We start from the raw sequence: 21,764 nt of genomic DNA on the forward strand, positions 1-21,764 counted from the left end.
CATTTGAATTACAAACGATAAGGACTGTAAAATATAAAACTTTAAGCAACTTTAAATAGTGCCAATTCCATAATATGTAAATTTCAGAAAGTAGTATTTAATCAGTATATTTTAGTTACAATATTTTAACATTGCTATGCTTGATATAGCTGGTTTACAATGAGAAAAATAACACATATACAGCAAATTATCAACATATCTCAGTTTTTCCACTAAACATGCTGAAAAAGAATATAAAACGGTGTCCGTAAATTAAGTGAAATGTCATGTAGTTTTTTAGAATAGTTTGGTGATATTCTTACCATCGCAGGCCTCCAGGATGTGGACTGCATCTCCAACCTCCAGAGAAAGCTGCTTCTCTCCTTTGCCAACAAAGTTCCACTTGACTAAAAAAAAAAAAGAAATTATTACAGTCTTTAATTTGAAGCGATTTGAAATGAGGCCTTTTAACTTGACACGGATACAGGAAGTGGTGGCAAGACTTCGTTGGTCAGTCAGTCACGGACATCCAAGGTCACGGACTTTCAGGTTTATAGGGCTGGCAAAAAGAAAATATTTGTCTGGACATGAAGAAAGAAAAAAGAAGAGGTTCGAAGAAGAGAAGAGGCAAGAGGATAAAGGTATGTAAGCCTAAACCACAGGAGAGCATTAGCCTCTTACCTTAGCCGCGCTTGTATGCTAAAGTTGCTAACATGCTAACGCGCCAAACACGATTAGCATCACAACTTTTATAAACTGCATTAAGTTGGTATAGTATTAAAAATACACACGCATGCATGTACCCAGATTCTGTATCTAGACTGCAATAGGTCCCCATTCAACTGGTAAAACTGCATTAACCATGTTACAGACATATCTATTGTAAGACATGCTAACGCGGGCTAGTATGCTAACGCGGGCTAGCATGCTATCGCGCTAATCGCTATTAGCACCACACACACTACAAACTGCATCAAATTGGTAACGTTACAGTGTTAAAAATACAGAAGACTTCTTTACAGAAGATTCTTACAGTGGTGACAGTAGTCTGTATAGCATAGTCTTTATAGCGAAGCCATAGTTTTAATAAATAATTTACAAAGGTATATGAATGTTTTGTTTGTGATAAGTTCATCATTAACTAATGTGTATAAATGACTTACTACTGATTGCTATTATAAAGTGTTACCCACAGAAATGATAAAAGTCAATGATTAAAGTTAATACATTTAATGGTACAAGTGTCTTCTTCAATTTAAGCCATCATCTAACATTATCATGTAAGCCATTACCTATCCATTACTTATCTAATATTATCTATGGAGCTGTGATGTTCACATCTGGTGTTATAAAGCATTTAACAGAACAATACAAGTTTAGGCAGAATTAGGTTGAGTTTGGCCTCTGCACTAAAGGGCTAACATTAATAACTCACTCTTCACATCCCCTTTCCAGGAGCACTATTAAAGTACATGATTGGAAAAGGATCACAGGTGCCAGTAAACACAGCTCCTACTGTTGGTGGGTATAAAGATGGTGTAAAATGATAGCCTTCTGCATTTAAAAAAATTAAGTCAGTGTTTAATTCTTTATTTCATGGCAGGTCCACCAGCCACCTCTACTTCTGGTGCAGAGGTGGTCATGTCACCCAAGAAGCTGATAATGCTGGTATTTTATGTGTTTTAGTTAAACCTATAGCAATAGCTACATTTCCCACTTGTTATAGTGCCCTGTTCATCGCTCATAAATAAAATCTGTCAAGTGGGGGGTGTGTAATACCTGTTTTTAAGGGCTAGAGCAACATTATGAAGCCATTTCCAAAGCTGCCAATGTTGAAAAGGCATCTTATCTAAAGTCACTCTTTAAAAGCAGATAGCATCAACCTCTTGCAGATTGTCTTGCATCATAAGTTCCTCCAAGATTTAATGCTAACAATGTAAGTCATTTCAATTCAGTCAATTTATTTTATTATTTATTTATTATTTCATAGCAGGTCCATCAACCTCCACCTCTATCTCTCTCTCTAGTGTCATCCAAGAAAGCTCTAACAATGCTGGTAAGTTTAGGCCTAGATCAACAATATATTTGCAATAAATTAACAATTATTTACCACTAGGAACATCCAACGTATGAACATGTCAACTTACTAAACTTAATTGTTTTCTATATTAATCTTCCCCATAGGAGAGCAGTGCCAACATGCCTACCACCACACCTGGCTCTCCAGATTCTACTCCTCCAATGGATCCAGCTGACTGGCCATCAGTCAATCAACTTTCTGTATTTTGCCATGACCTATGACCAAAATAGTGATACATTCTGTCACTGTGTTACTTATGGATGGAATTATAGTGAAATTAAATTATTCCCCTTTTTGCTTGGGGACCCCCCCCTGGAACCACTGATTTAGTCGACTGAAAGAAAATTAATCTGCAACTATTTTAATATTATTTTTGGAGAAAAAAAATCCCAGAGTTGTCCGGTTCAGTCCCAACTTTTCAATGAATGACTGGCAGCTTTTCTTTGTCTTACGTGTCTTATGTGATAGTAAACTGAATATCTTTTGGGATTGAATTGTTGGTGGTTGGTGATGATGATGGGCATTTTCACTATCCTGTGACATTTCATAGACCAAACTATTAATCAGTAAATGAATCCTCAGATTAATCGATAATGAAAATACCAGTAATCGTTATTACAGCGCTAGATTTAGTGTATATAAGCACCAGCAGCAGTGGTGGCAGCATGTTGGCAGCAGCAAATAAGTAGGTGGCAGCTGCACAGCAGAGCAAAAGAGTGGGCAGAGCATTGGCAATAAAATACACCGCCTAGTACAAATGGTGTATTTGATATGGCCCCACATGTAGCAGTGAAAATGGAGTCTGCACTAGCTCACAAGCTCTGGGCACTAATCATTAAGAGGTTACACAACTGACTGCTAAATAAAGTCTTATGACTGTATAAGAAGTGGCACACTTTTTTTTTTTTTTTTTAGACCAATACAGTGAAAACACCTTGTGGATAGCCTGTACACAGTTCATAAAATGATGCTGTCTCTGCTTTTCTAACAACTTATTTTACAGTATTCAGCGATACAGCTTCACACTACTTCCGTCCTCCACTTCCTGTGTTTTCTTGTACAGACGAGGAAGATATTCAGTTTAGATACAATAGATAAACATTTCACTGAATAATCATACTACAGTATCAGTAATTGATGCTTAATGGCTTTTATAAATCCAGTGTCATTTTGTCAGCCTTAATATAATAAGCAGTAAATTATCTTCACTCTTTTTATATGACATAAACTATACACCCAACTTATTACAATTACTGTAACTGAAATCAATGCATCGTCTGCAATAGGCTAGTGAAACTCTGCTATTTTAATCTATGTCAGAAGTCAGTATTCTTTATTTTTTGTTTTGTCTGTTTCACATATCGAACAGCAACACATGCTGAGGCTGTGCTGTGCAGTGACGTCATCACACATACATAAGCTACAGATTGTGCTGAGACGTTGCGTTTCCACAGTCTAGGATTTATTCCTGGTGTCAAAATCAATCTTTCCACATCTGAAATTGTCATTTTCAAGATTAATTTACATTCTAGCTTCTGTGTCAATGCGCTGCATAGTGTGGAATGCATGGTGATTGGTCGCTGACTGCCGCTCATTTCTCCATCAGCCTAGGCTAGATGGTAATTTTGTTTATATTTTATCCCTCACACATTGCACTGTAACCCTTATAAGTTTTGTTGCACTGAAGTTAAATGGCAAATATCATTTTTGAATATAAGTTCTTCGGTGGAATTGCTTCTTCTTATGTGTTGTGTACATCCTGAAAATCTGGCTGTTAGCACCTGCTCACATCCTGTTAAGCAGCATTTCCCCACCCTCATTTTTATACACGGCAACTATAGTTTACCATCATAACTAAACAGACAGACACTATAGAAATATGCATATGCACTCACACACAAACACACGCACAGAAACCCACAAGTGGGCACACACTGACTTACCTACACCATACCGTTCCGCAGTGGTTGTCGCCCAAGGGGACATGACTGCATGTATATCCTATCCTATACCTACTTTGTATTCTTTCTAATTTCTCTCTCTCTCTCTCTCTTATGTTTTTTTTTAGAGTGTCTGCTTAACTTCTCACTTCTGCATTTTTTTAAAACTTACAATGAAAGCAATAAGCCCATCCCCCCTTCGCCTCTTCCTCTTCTGTCTCTCCTCTCTTCCTGCCTGCAAGCGTTAAGGGGAAGTGGGTGAGTACAACAAGGTGGAGTCCTTTATATCATACAGGCCTGCACAATGTGTGAAAACTCAATTTTAATCATTTGGACTGAGTGAATCACCTCATCTGTATTATAACTGAACATTAAACATCAGTAACATGTGAGTCCACTTATACAGACTGGTGTCAGCAACCTGCTGCAGAATCGTTCTCATTAGTGCAAAACTGGGCTTGTACATGTCCTGTTTTCAAGATGCAGATGTAATTACATGTGCTAGAAAACAGTGATAATTGTAAACCCTTCTCATATCTGATCAAAATATGTACTGGATGCTACGCAGTGTACATAGTTGTTGAACCACAGATGACTTCTGTCATACATTGTGCCCTCACCTCTTCTCTTTCTGCATCAGAGGAAATAGCTTGATTTCATGTTCATTTATAGACAACCTCAACTCACTCCTGTTTAGTCCTCAACTCCACTCCTCTCCCTACAGCAAGAAGAAAAATAAGAATGGAAAAACCCCCATGATTACATGTTTGAACTTCACTGATTTCAACACCAGAAGGCTGTTTTCACATTCATCTTCTGAAAGTGAAAAGTTTCTCTGTGTTCTGTGCTGTGATCTGAGTTTAAAGGTGTGGGCCTACGAGCATGACTTGTGACATCACAACTAGTTTGGAGCCAATCTTGGTCCAGCATTCAAAGCCCCACTGCACGTACAGAGAGAATGGACATTTCAGTGAAGTGGGAGACAGTCTTGTCAGTGAAACTTGAGAAATAAAAAATGTTTGCATATTCATAGATTCTGAAATGTTTAATGAGAGAGAAAGAGCTTTTTAGATGTCTTTCAGGATTTTAATGAGCTAATTGAACTTTCTCTGCGGAAAAACCATATTAGACATCATACATCTTAAATAATGTCTAGTGGGGTGCTTATATCAGTTTTAGTAATTTAGATTTTAGTGTCACTGTGGGCTGGTCATCAGCAAAACAACAAATCCTGAATTTCTAATAGATTATTGATCTTTGATTGTTAGATACTGTAATAACTTCAAGTAGTTGTCACTTTGTTATTACGCCAATTTTCTTGTGAAAAACCTCTTTGAAACAGGACATTTCGGGAGATGGTAATGTAACATTTAACATCTTAACACTCCATGTGTAATCAAAAAATCATTACATCAAACTTCATGATCAGCATGACAATCCCAAGGCGATCAAATCCTGAATTTAGAAATTTTAGATTTCATAAAATGTGCCAATTTAACCTATTTTAAGTGTTAAATGTAACTAGTCTCCATTACTTGAAATCTGGCTATGATCAGTCTGTATGACAGAATGTTAAGTATCTCCAGTTTACCCAGATGGACAGAATAACAGTTCATACAAGTGACTATTCCTCCATGTCCTTAGCGTTGTCACTGTTAATACTATTACTTAGACAGCCAAAGTAGCATTAGGAATGCAAGAAAGCTGCTTGGTACGTTGGCTCTTAACCAATAAGGCTGTCAAAACATGACAGAGTTGATATATTATCAACAGTTGATGGTTAGCGTGGGTGATGAGTTTCATTATGCTCATGATTGAAGAGACAAGCTTTCACCGCAGCAAAAGCTATTAGCTACCCCCAAAATGATGGAAGAAGAATGTACAGAATTATTTACCACAATTTTTTTTTAGCATGTTCACTACAGCATGTTATCCTTCTGTTGTTCATTAACAGGCACAATACTAATGGTTCTTTTCAATCTTGATTTAAATCTAACTGGCTGGATAGTTTTTAAGTGAGACACTCTTCCTCTGGTTCTCCACAGGGTTGCTGTTTATCCCCTCCTCTTTATGTTTTGTATACTAATGACTTCCAGAGTCTGTATAAGAATCAGGATATTGTAAATTGTAATTGTCAGCCATTTACAGGGGGAGGAACAAGGTAATGGTGGTATAGTTGAAGACTTTGTATTATGGTGTCTTCAGTCATTCCTTCATCTTAATGTTACCAAAACAAAGGACATGATTGTTGATTTCAGGAAATCCCCCTCTTGTCCAGAATTAACTGTCAAACGGGGCTCTGAAATCAGCCTGGTAGATAATAACAAATATCTTGGAAAAGTTATTTATAGCAAACATGTTGATTTTGTTTACAGGAAAGCTCAACAGCATCTTTATTTTCTTAAAATAAATGAACTCTTAATGTTTGTGGATCCACAACGACTGTTTTATCGCAGTTTAATTGAACCCGTTTTTATCTTTTTGCAGTGTGGAGTGGTATAGGAACCTCAGCCTGTCCAACAAAAATAGATTGAACAGTCTTATCAAAGTGTCCAGTAAAATTACTGGAGTGTGCCAGGTTCAGCTCTCTGACATCTATAATGAGCATATTCTTAAGAAAGCTGAAGCTATTCTGGCTCGCCCAGATCATCCTTTTTTCAGGGACTTTAAATTGCTTCCATCTGGTCATCGTTTTAGGGAACCAGTTGTGAGGACAAAAAAGTTTTAATCGTCCTTTGTTTAGGTGGCCATAGGCCGGTTAAACTCATCTCATACCTTTTCTTAAGTGGACTCAAGAAGTGTTTTAGACTTTGGGTGTTATATAATCTGGTAGGCTGGCTTACAAGGAGCTTCTTCCCCGGAAGGAAAGTATAAATTATTTGTTATCTTGTTTGTTTTACTGTATTGTGTGTTTGACTATTGTTACTGTTTTTGTATCTTACCTAATTTCCCCCCTTGGGGACGATAATGATTGATTGATTGAACATACAGATGTTAAACAGACCAAGTAGGTCTAATGGAGTAGCTACCTAGCTAGCTAAGCTAATAACATGCAACTATCTTAAAAATCTTCTGCTGTTTTGTAGCCACTTGAGGTAATCTTTATATTATATATTATAAAATTACCTATAGGAAATTCTGGCATCAGTTGTCAGTTGTTAAAAGTAGCTGTATTATGATCATATTTGCTCCATGCTTGCAGAGTTTGCTTGGAAATTATATACAAGAGAACTAAAATGCTGGAAATTGTTACCTTAATGATATACTGTATATTTAGTTTAAAATAAAATACTGTGTTGTAGTTTTTGACATTTTTTAAAACACTTTTTAATTAGGTTCGGGTGTGTCTTAAGTTAAAACATTTCATATGTGGACACTTCCCTGTGTTTTCCTGTAACTAAGTACTGTTACAGTACTGTTAATTTCCAATAGACATTAAGTCATTCCTTTGCAAAACCAATAGAGGGTGGTAGAGTCCTGATTGATTTTTCTTTTCTTTTTTTTTTTTATACCTCTGGCATTACATCATCTTATCTTATCAAGATACAGCATATTTTAAAGCACATTGTTGAAATAGTCTGGGAGCTGCAGTTTAACTTCCCACAACAAAAATTCATTTTACAATGCTAATGGAATTTGAGGCACCACTGCCAACTTTTTACACATTACCAGTTTAAATAAACGGTCCTTTTCCTTACTCTACCTTGCACTGAGGCTCATTGGCGTCGAAGCCAAAGAACTCCCAACCATGGTTGTAGTTAAACAAGAAATTAGTTACATACATAGCCAATTGACAGATAACATATTGACTCAGAGTCGAGTGCCAATCAGGTATCCTCAACCAAGTAAGACACATGGGAGGGTCAACTGAAAGTCCTGTTGTTATGGGAACACGTGGCAAGACAGAGTCACCAACAGAATGGGGAGTTTAGAAACATTAACAAGTAGATGCATGTGAGGAGGTGACACTTAGAAATAAGTCACAGAATTTGTGTGCATTAGGAAAGAAGAGTGAGAAAAAGAGAGGCAGACAGATGAGGAAAGAACAAAGAGAGGGATTGAAAAAAAGAAAAAAAATGATAAAGAAAGATATGTTATCACATAGCTCTGTGTATTGGAACAAAACTGGAACCTTGTTGCTGTGACTCACAAGGAGAAATTGGGGTGGAGCTTAAAGATGTATGGAGACAAAGAAAAAGAAAGTGACAAATGTAACAAATATAGCCAGAGAGGTGATATACAGATGAAGGAATAAGAAGAGACAGCAGGTAGAGGGACAGTCAGAAAAGGAACAAAAAGAGACAAAGGAAGATTACATTCAGGACCAACTAAGATATGAACAATGCTACAGAAACCAAGACCCAAAGACAAATAGACAGAGATGAAACAGATAAGGAAAAGGGAAGCAAAAATGGACAAAGGGTATGAAAAGAGGTAATGACTTATGAATGTTAGCCTGAAGCATAGAAGATGAATTGACATTGGGCAGGAAAGACTTGCCACCAGCCAAAGTACATGAAAAATAGATACAAAGGCAGAGTAAAAGGCTGGACCAGAAATAGGGGGATAGATTTAGAAATCTCTCCGACCTATCGGGTCATTGACATCACTCTAGCCAAGCTGGTGCCAATTCTCAGAGATTTACCCAAAAGCCATTCACTCGTGGAGCTTTTAAAGAATCCTTAAAAGATTCAACTGTATATTTAGAGAGCAGAGGCATTAGACATGAAAAGAGAGGAAAAAAATACTTGGGTTTTATGCATGAATCCCATGCCTTTCTGTGTTTCTCTCCACTATAAACTGGACTTATTTGCCAGCAATTCCATTAGGGCTGATTGCAACAGGTTGCTTGGATTATTCAGGTAATATGGCCCAGTCTCCAAAGACAACACTTTGTTGAGGAGGACGTGTTTTATCGCAGCAGCTGGTGCATCTAAGTTAGAACGCATGATAAGAGACTGGAAGAGCTATTAAAATCATGTCAAAAGCAAATTACCCTAAAAAGAAAGAGGAGAATAATAGGAGGAGACACAGAGTGAAAGAAAAAGAGAGAGAGAGAGTTGTGTGTGAGTCACTGGTGCTCCCTCGCTCTCTCTCGCTCTCTCTCTCTCGTCTCTACTTGTGGTTCTCTAGTCTCACGGTGAGCAGAGCAGAGCAGCGGTGGTGGGTGTCACAGAAAGTGCAAAGCAGCTCTGAGGTGAGTTGATCAATTCATACTTTATACTGGCTAGAAACATTTAATATCTCATCAAATTTAGAAGAGTCGTGTGTTAAAACCTAGTCCTCTCAGTTGTCTTTGTGGTGTGACAACATAATTAACTCAATATTTGCCCTGTCTGCACTGATTTGGTGTTGCACATTTCAGCAGCCAAACAACAACATTACAGGAAAATGTATGTGGATAACTAAATTCATACCCTTTATTTACTGTATTAAACAGTACAATCAATGAAAATATAGTTTGATTCTCTTTTAACACTACTTCTGATATTTACAGCTATGATTAAAAATTCATAGTTAACTGCAGTTTCAGATGGGCAAAGGAAAATAAAAAGATGCAATAGATAAGCAGTATGTCATGTACAGCATCAGAAGTTCTTGCTATGTTTGTTTGTTCAGTCATTTTTAGGGAATCAGCTTCAAACTATTCCAAATTCATAGTTTTGCAATGGTGGAGAGTTTAACTGAGAACTGAGTCACTCCTGAGCCTGGTGTGAATGCTGTACAATGACAAATATACAAAGAGGTCATTTAATCAGTCCTGCAAATGAGGAAGTGAGATTATTCTGTGTTTGAGAAGGAATTTTATCTTTTTCGTGTTGTTACATTTGTGTCATACATTAAGGTTGTTCTACATATGAGCTTCACCTTTTCACTTCAAATAAATACACTGAATTGCCATAGTAACTCATCTATAAGCAAACAGACAGACAGGTCTATTCGTGGATACATACACTAGTTATGCAGAACGAAAGATAGAGAGCTTATTTCCATATAATAAAGTGCTATAGTTAGATCAGAGTTTGCAAATTAGCAGAGATGAAGGGTTTACTAATATAGCCATACTTGCTCAGTCTGAATATCCAAGCAAATCATATTAGAATTCTCCACCCTATCAGAGTTTTAAGGAGAAATATCACACGCACACACAATTTAAATTAAAAATCAGTTCGTCCTGCAAGAGATTTTCATCTCTGATTGTCTTTTTTTTTAAAGTGGTTATTCACAAATTATTTCATTTTTTTCCATTTAGTTATTATATATTTAGGCCACATCTAGCAATTGGCTAAATGTTCATTATGATCTTTTTTTTCTGCACTGGCTTTCTGAGAGATCACTGAAACAATCCAGCAATGATCTCTTATCTTTTTCTCTTGAATTTCATGTTGACAAAGTTACTGGAGGTGACACACTTTTCTTTTCATGTTTGGCCATTGTGGCTTTCACTATTCATGTTGACTAGCTAGTTCTTCTCTTTATTCCATGAGATAAAAATCTCCGCTGATACCAATCAATAGGCATCAAATCTGACATCAAATATTTAGAACATACGTAAAATCTTTCATTAATTGGTAATAAGATAAATCTCTATTATAGGTAAAAAGAAAACACAAAGGCGATAGGAGGCTATAACCAACCACATAGCAAAAGTGAATCTGCAATGACTGACTGAATATATCAGCTGAAACACTGAAATAAAATGAGAGGATGTGGTTAAGTGTCATGGCTTGGTCAGTGAACCATCTGCAGTGCAAAGCAGTTCAAAGGAAAGTGTCTGCCAAAAGAGCGACTTGGAAGTGCAACTATGAGATATGACAGGATATTTGTTGATTCTGGTCCTGGGGGAGTTAGTGTTATCTTTACAAATGCGTTTTGTGTGTGTGTGTGTGTATCTACTTACACACACACAAATAGGCATTCATTAAATTCAGGCATGCTTTTCAGAAGCTGCAATGTTAACAAAACAGAAGTGTAGTCATGTGTGTCTATTTATGTGTGTGTGCTACAGCAATGCACGCTGTTAGTGTCTATGCATATTTTATGTGTCTTATCCCCCCTGCCTGTGTACCTGTCTGCAGCCGCTTTTGTCAGTTTCGTTTTCACATTTTGTCAAGATTCCACAGCTTCCCTCTGCCAGTAATGACACACAACTGTTACCAAGCAACCGACCATCATCTCAGACCACTTCCCTGGGTCTCTCTGTCAAGGACCAAAATGATGGCAGACAAGACGACAGACGCTCACATACACACATATAAACCCACACATAGGCGTTGGCACATTCATAAAAATGCAGACTGCTATAGATTTCTTTGCAAAAGCAGAGAAAGCAAGTGAGCCAAGTATTTGCTGCTTAATTGAATTATATCAGGATAAATGAAGCATTCAAATGTCTGATTGCATTCTGTTGCTCTCATGGACATTGCATGCTGAGAAGGAAAGTTGTTTCCAACATCTGTAGATCTTTTCAGTAATATACTACCCACTAATTAAATGTTTAATGACCTAGTTTAAAAGTTATGCAGAAAAGTTCAAAAGATTGCAGCATCAACACCAGCTACTGACCAAATGCTGGTTCCACTCTGCAGTTGATCAACCATTGCCAAAAAAAATCCCGTTGCTGAGAAGTACATGAAGTCACTACATGTACTTGTGCTGTGCAGTATTGTTGACACAAAGCTCTACACACATTTCTGCAGCATTGCACAGACGGGGCAAGTGATTTGGTTCAGTGAGTCACCATAGGGCATTGCCATACTGTCTATCACCTATTGGGTGGCAGATATGCTAAATGTGATTGTATTTTAATGGACTGAATTAGTGAACGAATGAATTAATGACTTATTTCCTGGATCCATGACTAGTCCAGATATAAAAAGGTAGATTTCGTACCCTGCTGACATTTCAGAGCTTATCCCGATATTGCACTGATTTTAGAGAGTAGAAGTAACCAATTTCCTGTTCCTGTTACATGTAAACATATTCAGATACTCCTTAGCTGTTTATTTCTATAAAGTCACATCTGGCTGATAGAAAGGTCACAAAATGAACACTTGGTATTTTGAGAATTTCACAAATCAGGCAGTGAGTCCCAGCTGAGGGGTAAATAACCTCATTACTCATCTCCGAGCTCAGACCATGTCTGGTAAAGAGCCACTGTACGAAGTTCTTTTCTGCCCGCCTTTCATCTCAATACCCAAATTGAGCTTTTTCACCAGATCATTTACTGAGTAATGGAAGGTCTAGATGGCGCAGAACGAAGACTATCCAGCTCATTTGCATCTTCCTTGTGCTGGAAAATACGAGGACAAGGGAAGGAAGGAGCTGCTAAAAGTTAATTACTTCATATTTCATCTTTCTTACAGTATGCCCATCAGCTGTTGGGTGTTAACCTCAATTACACACAGACACATTGATAGACAAGTCCCGTAGGACTAGACCCTACAAGCAGCGCCCTAAAACCCATAAACCCTTTTTTGTTTCTTGAAAACAAGAAACAGCATCTGCAAAAAGTAGAGCAGCTCTCACATCCTGTAGCAAACACAGCACTCAGCGGTAATTACAATCCATTACAGTCCTCAAAATCCATTACTAAAGTATGTATTTTAATTTGTGTGCTAGTGTGTCCATGCACGCCTTCATGTGCATGTGTGTATGTCTGTGATTATACAGTACCAGTCAAAAATTTGGATACGCTTTCCCATTCCCTTGAATGAGAAAGTGTGTTCAAACCTTTGACTGGTACTGTATATACAAATGTAGTAACACTCACCATTGTTTTCCATTAGGGACAATTAATGAGAAGTTTGTGACAGAAAACAGATGGTCAGTAATAAAGTAGCACACTGTCTAAATGAGCAATGCTTTATTTACTGTGGGAGGATATCGTATTTCTCAACACTGATGGTGAATGACTGACTGTTATATTTTACTGTAACTGTAGTCTGCATGCCACAGTGGCTTGGCACTGATGAAATGCAAATGCATTAAAGTAATGTCTTGTTCTTTCTTGTGCTGCTTTATAAGTGAGTGCACAAGATTGTATATTAATATGGTTTTTATTAAAAACACCAATGTTTATGCTAAAATAAACACAGGAAGCAAATATGGTTATGCTCTCATACACTGTAACATGGGAAAAGCAACTAATGCATTTAGCTTAGGGCAGATAACAAGTATGCCTGTGTGAACACACACACACACACACACACAGACTCATATACATTATATCCCACGGTTAAGACAAGGTTATCCTTGTTGAAAAACTTCTACATGTCCATATGCGGACACTCCTCACAGACACGTTGGGTCAAAGCCAAACGTCATTCCAACTGTTTGTTTGAGTAAGTGTCTGTGTGTGTGAGAGAGACAAACAAAGCGAGAAAGTGACAGGGAGCGAAACAGATTTTGATGATGAAAATAGTTGAACTGTGTGGTCTCGGTGAGTTAGTCTGCAGTTCTGTGAAATATAAAGCCCGAGATGTCATGTGTGTTTGAGAGCTGCACTTGATACGTTAGTGGCTGTGTTATCAGTGTTTGCTCTGGATGAAGTTCAAAGCAGCATGTCGGTGACAGAAATGTGTCCACCAGTGTGTCAATCTCTCGACAGCTCTCGCTCTCTTTGAGGTGATAAGTGAGTGGCTCTGGACCAAGTCTGGCAAATGTCCCAATATCCATTACTGTTAGAAAATAGAGGAGCAAACATTACCCACCACCCACTGACGCAAACACATGCACTCCACACACACACTTATCAAGTAGTTATCCTCATTCCACCAAGCACACATTAGAAATTCATGCCTGCATGCCATTAATGAATGAATTCACAGAGGAAAAATAACACTCTGTTATTCTCTCTACAAGGTCTGTGAAAAAAAACTAAAAATTTAACAAAATCCATTAGGACATGATTTTTGTTAAAAGTAGTTTGAGAAAAGTTCTCACCTAACAAACTAGCAAAAATTATGTTAACACCTTGAGGAATCTAAAGAGGATTTTACTTTGAGGCTTTACCACATTTCTGCATAAAAATGTTCAAAATGTTTGTTAGCGGAACAAATACTGTGCCCACAACAAGCATGCTCTGTCTTAGTTTATGGTTTTATTATAGGATAATTTATTTATTTATAATTGGAATTCCCATTAGCTGAAATGGCAGCTTTACTCTTGCATGTTTTATTGAGAAAATGGCTGTCATAAAATAACAGAACAATATCGAATAACTAATGCCGACACATTTTGTAGACACGTGCATTTCAAAAAACACCACAGTCCTAGTCATGATTCAGAATATCGTCTCTAGATTAACTGAAACTTGTTGACCACATGTTGAATTCTTTAACATCATAAGTCATGCATGCACAGCTTGAGGCTTTAAATTTAAAGCAGACGCATGAACTACATTAATTTTTGTTTCACATGCATTGTAATAAACTAGCTATAAATTATCAAAACATCATACTGTATATAAGCGGTTACAGGTATAATCAAACCAAAAGAAAGTAACTGCTCTTTGTTGTTTGATGCATGGCTGTGCAATATCTGATATTGTAGGATACTGTAGACTGCCCCAATGACTGTGTTATTCATTTTTTTCCACTAGGTGTCACTACAGCCATAGAAGATGATGTTGAAGACAGCGTAATGCCATGGATCTCTATCAGCCACACAGACAGAAAGCTGTTCAACAGCCAACGCAGACATTTCAACAACAAAGCATAGCGCTGATTTGCAGTTTTCAGTAGCAGCATTTGTTGAGAGACAAATGTTGTTCAACCAACTTCTTGCAAGACTCCCTTGATGAATATACTATCAGGAGTGTGAATGGAAATGCTGGTGTGGTCCAGTTGCAGCACAGCATAGATTAAAAGCTAGAGGTGGTGAGATTCAGTTCCAGAAACAACAGCTAACAGTCAAGCAAATTAGCAGGAAATAAAGGAGAGAGAGGGAGACATAGGGATCACCTGTGGCCAAGATATTTAGTCACATTTCACCATGGAAACATTGAGATTAGATTGTATGCACCTTGATAAGTCAGAGTACCCAGGCACTCAGAGCAAACATATTTAATAACATTATACACCTTTTCATCTAGTTTAAATCTGAGAAGAAAATGGTTCAAGTGAAGCTCTAGCCATGATGTCATCAGGTTATCTCCAGTGAAGCACCAGCAATAATGTTCTCAAAAATGGTACTGGGTCTCATCCTATCCCTCCTCATCCTTCTGACAATCGGTGGTAATGTGCTGGCGTGCCTGGCTGTATGCGCCTCCCGACGCCTCCGCTGCCTCACAAACTGCTTCATTGTGTCGCTGGCTATTACAGACCTGCTGCTCGGCCTCTTGGTCCTCCCTTTCTCCGCCCTCCTCCTGCTTACCGATGACTGGCCCCTCGGCCCGGTCTTTTGCAACTTCTACATCTCCATGGATGTCATGCTCTGCACTGCCTCCATCCTCACCCTCCTGGCCATCAGCGTGGACCGCTACCTGGCAGTGACTATGCCCCTGAGATACACCTCACTGGTGTTGCCTTGGAGAGTTGCTGTGGCCATGGTGAGTGTTTGGACAGTGTCTGTGGCAGTGTCTTTCTTGCCCATCCAAATGGGGTGGAACACTGTTAATGGGACAGTGCAGAACCATGGGCCTTGGGCTCCAGAGAGGACATGTCGTTTTGAGCTGAACAGACCCTACGTACTGACCGACTCTCTTCTCACCTTCTACCTGCCTCTGGTGGCTATGTGTTGGACCTACCTCAGAATACTTCACATTGCACGGGCACAGGCCAAGCGCATTGTCAGTACCCGTCCCATGTGCGGCGCCAGCTACGACTGCAGGAATCACCCTTCCACCGGCACCACTGTGGTTTCCAGTGTCACAGCGGTGGCTCTGCGGGAGCACAAAGCTACAGTGACACTGGCAGCAGTGATAGGGGCTTTTGTGGTGTGCTGGCTGCCTTATTTCCTCCTGTTCACAGTGTTGGGCCTAAAGGAGCATCCAGACCCTAACACAGTACCAGAATTTCCCATTGTGTTATGGCTGGGTTACGCCAACTCAGCCCTCAACCCTATCCTCTATGGAGCCCTCAACAGGGACTTCAGGTCAGCTTATGCCCATCTACTGAGATGTCGATGTCCTTCTTACAGCGGGTGGAGAAGCAGACAGCCATGTCCCACTGTAACAGCAGGTAAAGCTGTAGAAGGATGGAATTAATATACAGAATCTGCACTTTTCAAGTTCATCGGTTCAGTGATCTGTCTGTGTTATTTATGAGAAGGCTCATTTCTGACAAACAAAATGTGTTCTCATAATAAAATACGTACCCCAAACTTTCACACCTTTTATTCATCCTCTCCTCTCCATCTCAGCTAGAGACCAGCTTACAGAGGTGACACTGCTGTGTGGTCACACCCCTGTTTCCTGCAGGGCAGGTCTAACAGATCAAAACTTCATGCTACAAGAAATGAGCAGCAGTACAGCCACAGCAACTATCCAGTTTGCAAATGGCACTGCTGCCACAGATGTCAATGGCAATGAAAGGTAAATTATTATTCAGCATAGTGTCTCTGCAAGGCAAGTCAGCACCTGCATCTAGAGGCACAACCCAAAAATGGTGAAAATGCTTCAACACTCATATTCAGACAACAAAATGACTTGTTTTGCTCAGAAAGGGCCTTGATAGTGCATTCATCTGCCTGTATGTGACACCTCATTCTCAGTATAGTTGCACATGATCACATATTCTATCACTGACTTACTCTAAAACACAAAATCCAATAAATCACACAAGTGTGTCTTTCTTCTCTCATCTTTAATCATTGTCTATGAGCCCAGGTCATGCTGAGCCTGTGCTGGTGAGGTGGATGCTGTGTTCACTTTATTGTGGTTACAACCCACCACCAGAATCCATCAGCCTGAGGAGAAAGAACACCAGACAGACAAAAAGATGGACAGAGATTTACAGACCATCTGTTTGGAAGCCTTCAGTGCCACAGCAGAAGCACCAATGTAAGTGACAACCAAACACAACTGTGTAAGTAGATACATACATAGGCAATACTGACATCCCTGTAGGCCCCACAGTCCATGTGTGGCCCAGAACAAATGAACTGTGACACACTGATCCTAGCGGTGTCATCCACAGCGCATCAGGCCATATGGCATTATGCTTATTAGGCCAAGAAATTTGCTTTCAGCAAAGAGGAGTTACATTACCTTGTTTAACATCCTGCTCTCATTTCTTTGTTCAGCTTCAACAAATTGGTTTACTTGTTGCATGTGTATGTTTGTGTATTAGTTAAAGCAACAAAACAAAATCCTATAATAAAGAGAGTTCTGAGTATGTTTATCTATGAACAATATATATATATATATATATATATGTGTGTGTGTGTGTGTGTGTGTGTGTGTGTGTGTGTGTGTGTGTGTGTGTGTGTATACATATACATATAGATATATATATACACACACACATACACACATATATATACACATATACATACACATACATACATATATATGTATGTGTGTGTGTGTGTATTTATAGTATCTCCACATTTGCTGCCTAGTATTTATTGCAGTCAGTCTTGGGCTCACTGAAGCATTTTATAACTCACTAAATCAAGTGCAGCGTCGAACAACACTTTCCAAAAGTCACCATATCAGCCAACGTAAGCATACTCTTGTGAACGACGACGAAAAAGCTTACAAGAAATTAGTCATATTTGACAGAGCCAGATATGGTTTAAAAAGAAAAGTAAAATAAAACAAAGTCACATCTTAAAAAGGATAAATCCTTACAGCACTAAAGGCTCACAGATCAAGGATGACAGGATAATTCATTGCTAGCCATGTTTTTTTTTGTTGATCTCTCAACTTCTTCTGAACTATTTGTTTCAATCTTTCACTTATGCATTTACTGTTTTTTATGTTTAAACTTTTGGGGCATTTTGTGTTTTTAAACAGCTAAAACTATGAAACCGTAAATTAATGTGATTTCATGTTTTAAAAAAAATGTTATTATACAGTATACAGTATTCTTGTATGTGCACATGACTTTTAATCTCTCTATAGCACCAGTCCTACCTCCTAAAAAGTTAACGTGCAGCCCTGTATTGAATGTGATTGTTGATACAGCAAACTGAGAGCTAATCCACACTCACTGTAATGTTTAAATATTTTCTCCCTGCATACTTGAAGTGTTTCAAAAGTGACTGAACAGAATAGAGCAACAAAAATTTTGATCCTCTCACTTTGTGTGTCTCTTTGTGTGTTAGCACTCACTCTATCCATAACTTAACAAATAAAAACGGGAGAAAGTTGGACCTCAGCAACTCCACATCTCATCAGCAAGAATCAACTGTACACCCGCAGCAGGCCTCAAACCATCCGAACAATTGATTATGTTCCTCCTACGTCCTAAAGTGGATGGAGCTCAAGATTTCTAATACAAGTCATACCACTGCATCCAACCATCACACAGGGGGGCATGTGGCCCTAGCATGCTCTTGAACTAACTGTGGATAGTATTGAAGCTCTGGATGACTGAATGAAACCAGCCAATTAACTTGTTGATCGTCAACCTCATGAACTACGTTTTTTTTATGCTAACTCAAGAGTACACTCCAGTGGAAGCACGAAGTATCACAACTTTAACCTGGACAAAATAAATGGACGTTAAAATTAAAAATGGATGTCTCACTGAATCAAAGGAAATGGACAAATGCAAAGGGACAAAGTGACACTGGGACTCATATACACTCATTTCATGTAGGATCTCTTGAAATGTGTGACATTTGAATGTGTAGCATGCAAAGTAATGTTATATTTAAATTTCAAAGAACGCAGTCTCCTCCAGTTTTTGCCTTTACTGTCCTTCAGTGACAAAGCTGGCAATTGTATGTATTATATTAAATTGTAAAAGTAACTGAGGACTTGAAAAAAATGGGATGTACTGTTTCTCTGAAATGAAAAGATACAACCACACAAATAAAGAGCAGCTTAAATAAAGAAAACAATGATATACTAACACTTTTTGGAGGCAATAAAGAAGAACTGTAGCCAAGCATGAACAGGGATTATCATATGCGATGATGAGGAAACCCCTGTGTAAGTGGTACACAAGTACATTGAAAACAATTAATCAAAGCTGTCAGCAGACATCGCCTCAAACCATTGCAACATTAACACTTAACCTTCTCCATACTTCAAGCTAATTCCTTCGAGGACTGACACAGAGGTGTACATAATATCTTTCTGCATGTCGAGCACCAGCTGGAAACAAGTGATGCAGGGGATTTTACACAGAATTCAGATCATTCAACAGCATGGATACATTTATCCAGGATAGATTTGCTGAGAATAAATGCTATTTTGAAGACTTCTGTAACAGCCTTATCTGTTGACCAATAAATAGCACCAGTGGAGTGATTGGGGATTAAAGATTTTTTGCAACCCTATCTCAATACAGCACTCACATGCCATATGTATGTTGAGTAACTTTCTGGTCACTCCAAATATTCCTCCTCTCTGCCAGGAAGTGACTACTTCTCATTGCACTTGTACCTGGTCAGCTACTGGAGAGTTTGTACCACGGCTCTTTCGGAGTCACTGTCCTCTAACACTTCTTGCCTCACTTGTAAGTTGCTTTGGATAAACTCATGTGCCAAATGACAAAATGTAAATGTTCTTCTAACAAGACTACACTGTAAAATACGGGGAACAAAATACACAGTCCTCATTCAGTCAGAGACAATAGCAAATTGGTTTACAGTTAGATTTGGCAGAAAAGGCTCTGCTCCCTCTTTGAGGGAGCTCTCAGAGCATCCGAGCAGCAATGAGGATTCTGCAGGCAGAGCTACTCCCACCCCCCAAAAAACATAATGGCAGAGAATCAAAGAGAGATGTAAACATACATTAACATTACAGCTTAGCAAAATAGCAATTACTTACCATAAATCATATAAGGAGGTGGTTGTGTGGTGTTGTGTATACAATCTGGCGCAGTGTTGCGTTAGGAATCAGCAGGGTAAAAGCAACATCTTCAAATTCATAAAGGCTGCTTAGCATATTTGTATAAATGTCATGAGATGTAACTGGTCAGCTGGTAGCCAAAAACATGACACATTAAAAACCAATGATACTGAGCATGAATGCACCCAATTGCCAAGCTAATATAAGGCTTAAGCTATTTTAATTAGCCATCTTGGCCTGGCAGTTTGGAGCTTTATTGCCAGTATTGCGTCCTGGAAAATACCTACATGCAACCACCAAGACGTATTCCTGCATCATGGCTCAATACTGTCCATGGAAACCCAAGGAAGGAATTTCATACTAAAGAGACTGTAGCTAGAGAGACTGTAACTTTGGAAGATCAGACTGAGACTGCTGGGGCCTAATATTAGCCCCAGCTCATGTTTAAAATGCATTTTTGCACAGAATAATGACTGTGGATTTTGTCCCCTATCCCAGTGTAGTTTTGCTAGAAGGGATTGCATCTTGAGGAGGAATGATTACAATGAACAACAACTGTTTCCATGTAGGCTATGTATGGCATGCAAGTATTTTAACCAACAATATCAAATCCAAATGTATCGTTGAAGTGCCTAAAGGGCTTTTAAAAATCTGACTTGCAGTGTGAAGAAAATTACAAACACTTGCAGTAAATATTTCATTGACAGTTTTCAGGGCTTTAGTGGTTAACATGTTCAGAGAGTTGCTCTTATCTGTACTGTGTTGTGTCTACGCGGACAACATTTATTATGCTGTTATCTCCTTGAGCCTCTCTATTCCTACAAAAATGTCATCTCTCTCTCTCTCTCGCTCTTTTTCTCTCTCTCTGAGAGTGACCATTGACAGCTTAAACTACATGAAAACCATTCATCATTGCTTCTTTAACATCAAATTAATGTGGAGAAAAAACAGAACATATAAACTCTCTCTTTCTGTCACTCTAATACGCAAACACACACTCACACAAATACAATACACACACCCGACTAGCTCTGTATAAGCTATCAATCATGGATATTGTCATTATTCAACTGTCATTGACAAGCCCCTCTCCTTCTTTCTCTCCTGTCTCTGTCTTTGTCTCCCTTTCTCTTTTTCTCTCTTTCTATTCTCTCTCTCTCTCACACACACACACACACACATACACACAAACAGAGGAAGAGAGAGAGAATCATGAATCATAAATCTTATGAATGCCATCTAAAGACTGCTCAGCACTATGAGAAAGAGAGATGATTGATAGATGTAAGGGAGGGTGGCGAAAGCGAGGAAGACGGACAGAAGGTTGTAACCAGCAACACCGAGGTCAGAAACTGCAGTTCAGGGGTCAAACGAATTGGAGGAGGCACAATATGGCCAAGAAGGAAGGAGAAAATGGGGAGAGGAGGAAGAGGGGGGAGGGAGGAGGAGTAGTAAATGGTTGAAGGGGAAGGAAGAGAGAGAGGGAGGAGGAGGAGGAGGAGGGTGTGGGGGGATGTTGCCACAGTGAGGCTAAAGCCATAACTCATCTTTTATTAAAAATAATGAAAAAACTTAATGAGTTAATAATATCTGGAGAAAGAGATAGGGAGTCAGACAGAGATGGAGGAAGGGACAGGAGGATGGAGGAAAGGAGGGAAAAAGGAAAGGAAAGGAGAACAGTGCAGATAAAAAACAGAACAGGGTCAACATATGTCTCTTTTCACCCGCTGGTCCTTTATTCCAGCTTCCAATGTTCACACAAGATCCATTAGATAGGCAGGGACAATCATAGCAATCC

At 38.8% G+C, this 21,764-nt stretch overlaps 2 protein-coding genes and 1 long non-coding RNA gene across 3 annotated transcripts in view; 2 read left to right on the forward strand and 1 right to left on the reverse strand.

The window, feature by feature from the left end:
- The window catches only part of LOC137189434 (dedicator of cytokinesis protein 2-like), a 101,003-nt gene extending 96,010 nt beyond the window's left edge, over nt 1-4,993 (reverse strand). The window contains exons 1-2 of the mRNA XM_067599300.1: nt 4,003-4,993; nt 303-386 (exon numbers count right to left, since the gene is read on the reverse strand). Coding sequence (XP_067455401.1) covers nt 303-386; nt 4,003-4,045 — 127 coding nt within the window. The 5' untranslated portion in view covers nt 4,046-4,993. The remainder of the gene's footprint in view (nt 1-302; nt 387-4,002) is intronic.
- On the forward strand, nt 321-2,070 carry LOC137189439 (uncharacterized). The gene is made up of 4 exons (XR_010929640.1): nt 321-620; nt 1,435-1,500; nt 1,583-1,647; nt 1,970-2,070. It is a non-coding gene; the product is annotated as an uncharacterized lncRNA (long non-coding RNA).
- Nucleotides 4,994-7,392: 2,399 nt separating the features above from the next.
- Nucleotides 7,393-19,080, forward strand: hrh2a (histamine receptor H2a). Its single transcript, XM_067599299.1, has 5 exons — nt 7,393-9,196; nt 14,603-16,181; nt 16,363-16,534; nt 16,829-17,002; nt 18,271-19,080. The coding sequence occupies exons 2-4, from the start codon at nt 15,176-15,178 to the stop codon at nt 16,836-16,838; spliced, it is 1,188 nt and encodes a 395-aa protein (XP_067455400.1). The 5' UTR covers nt 7,393-9,196; nt 14,603-15,175; the 3' UTR covers nt 16,839-17,002; nt 18,271-19,080.
- Nucleotides 19,081-21,764: the final 2,684 nt, after the last annotated feature.

Source organism: Thunnus thynnus, chromosome 9, assembly GCF_963924715.1.
Source record: "Thunnus thynnus chromosome 9, fThuThy2.1, whole genome shotgun sequence".
Taxonomy (NCBI): domain Eukaryota; kingdom Metazoa; phylum Chordata; class Actinopteri; order Scombriformes; family Scombridae; genus Thunnus; species Thunnus thynnus.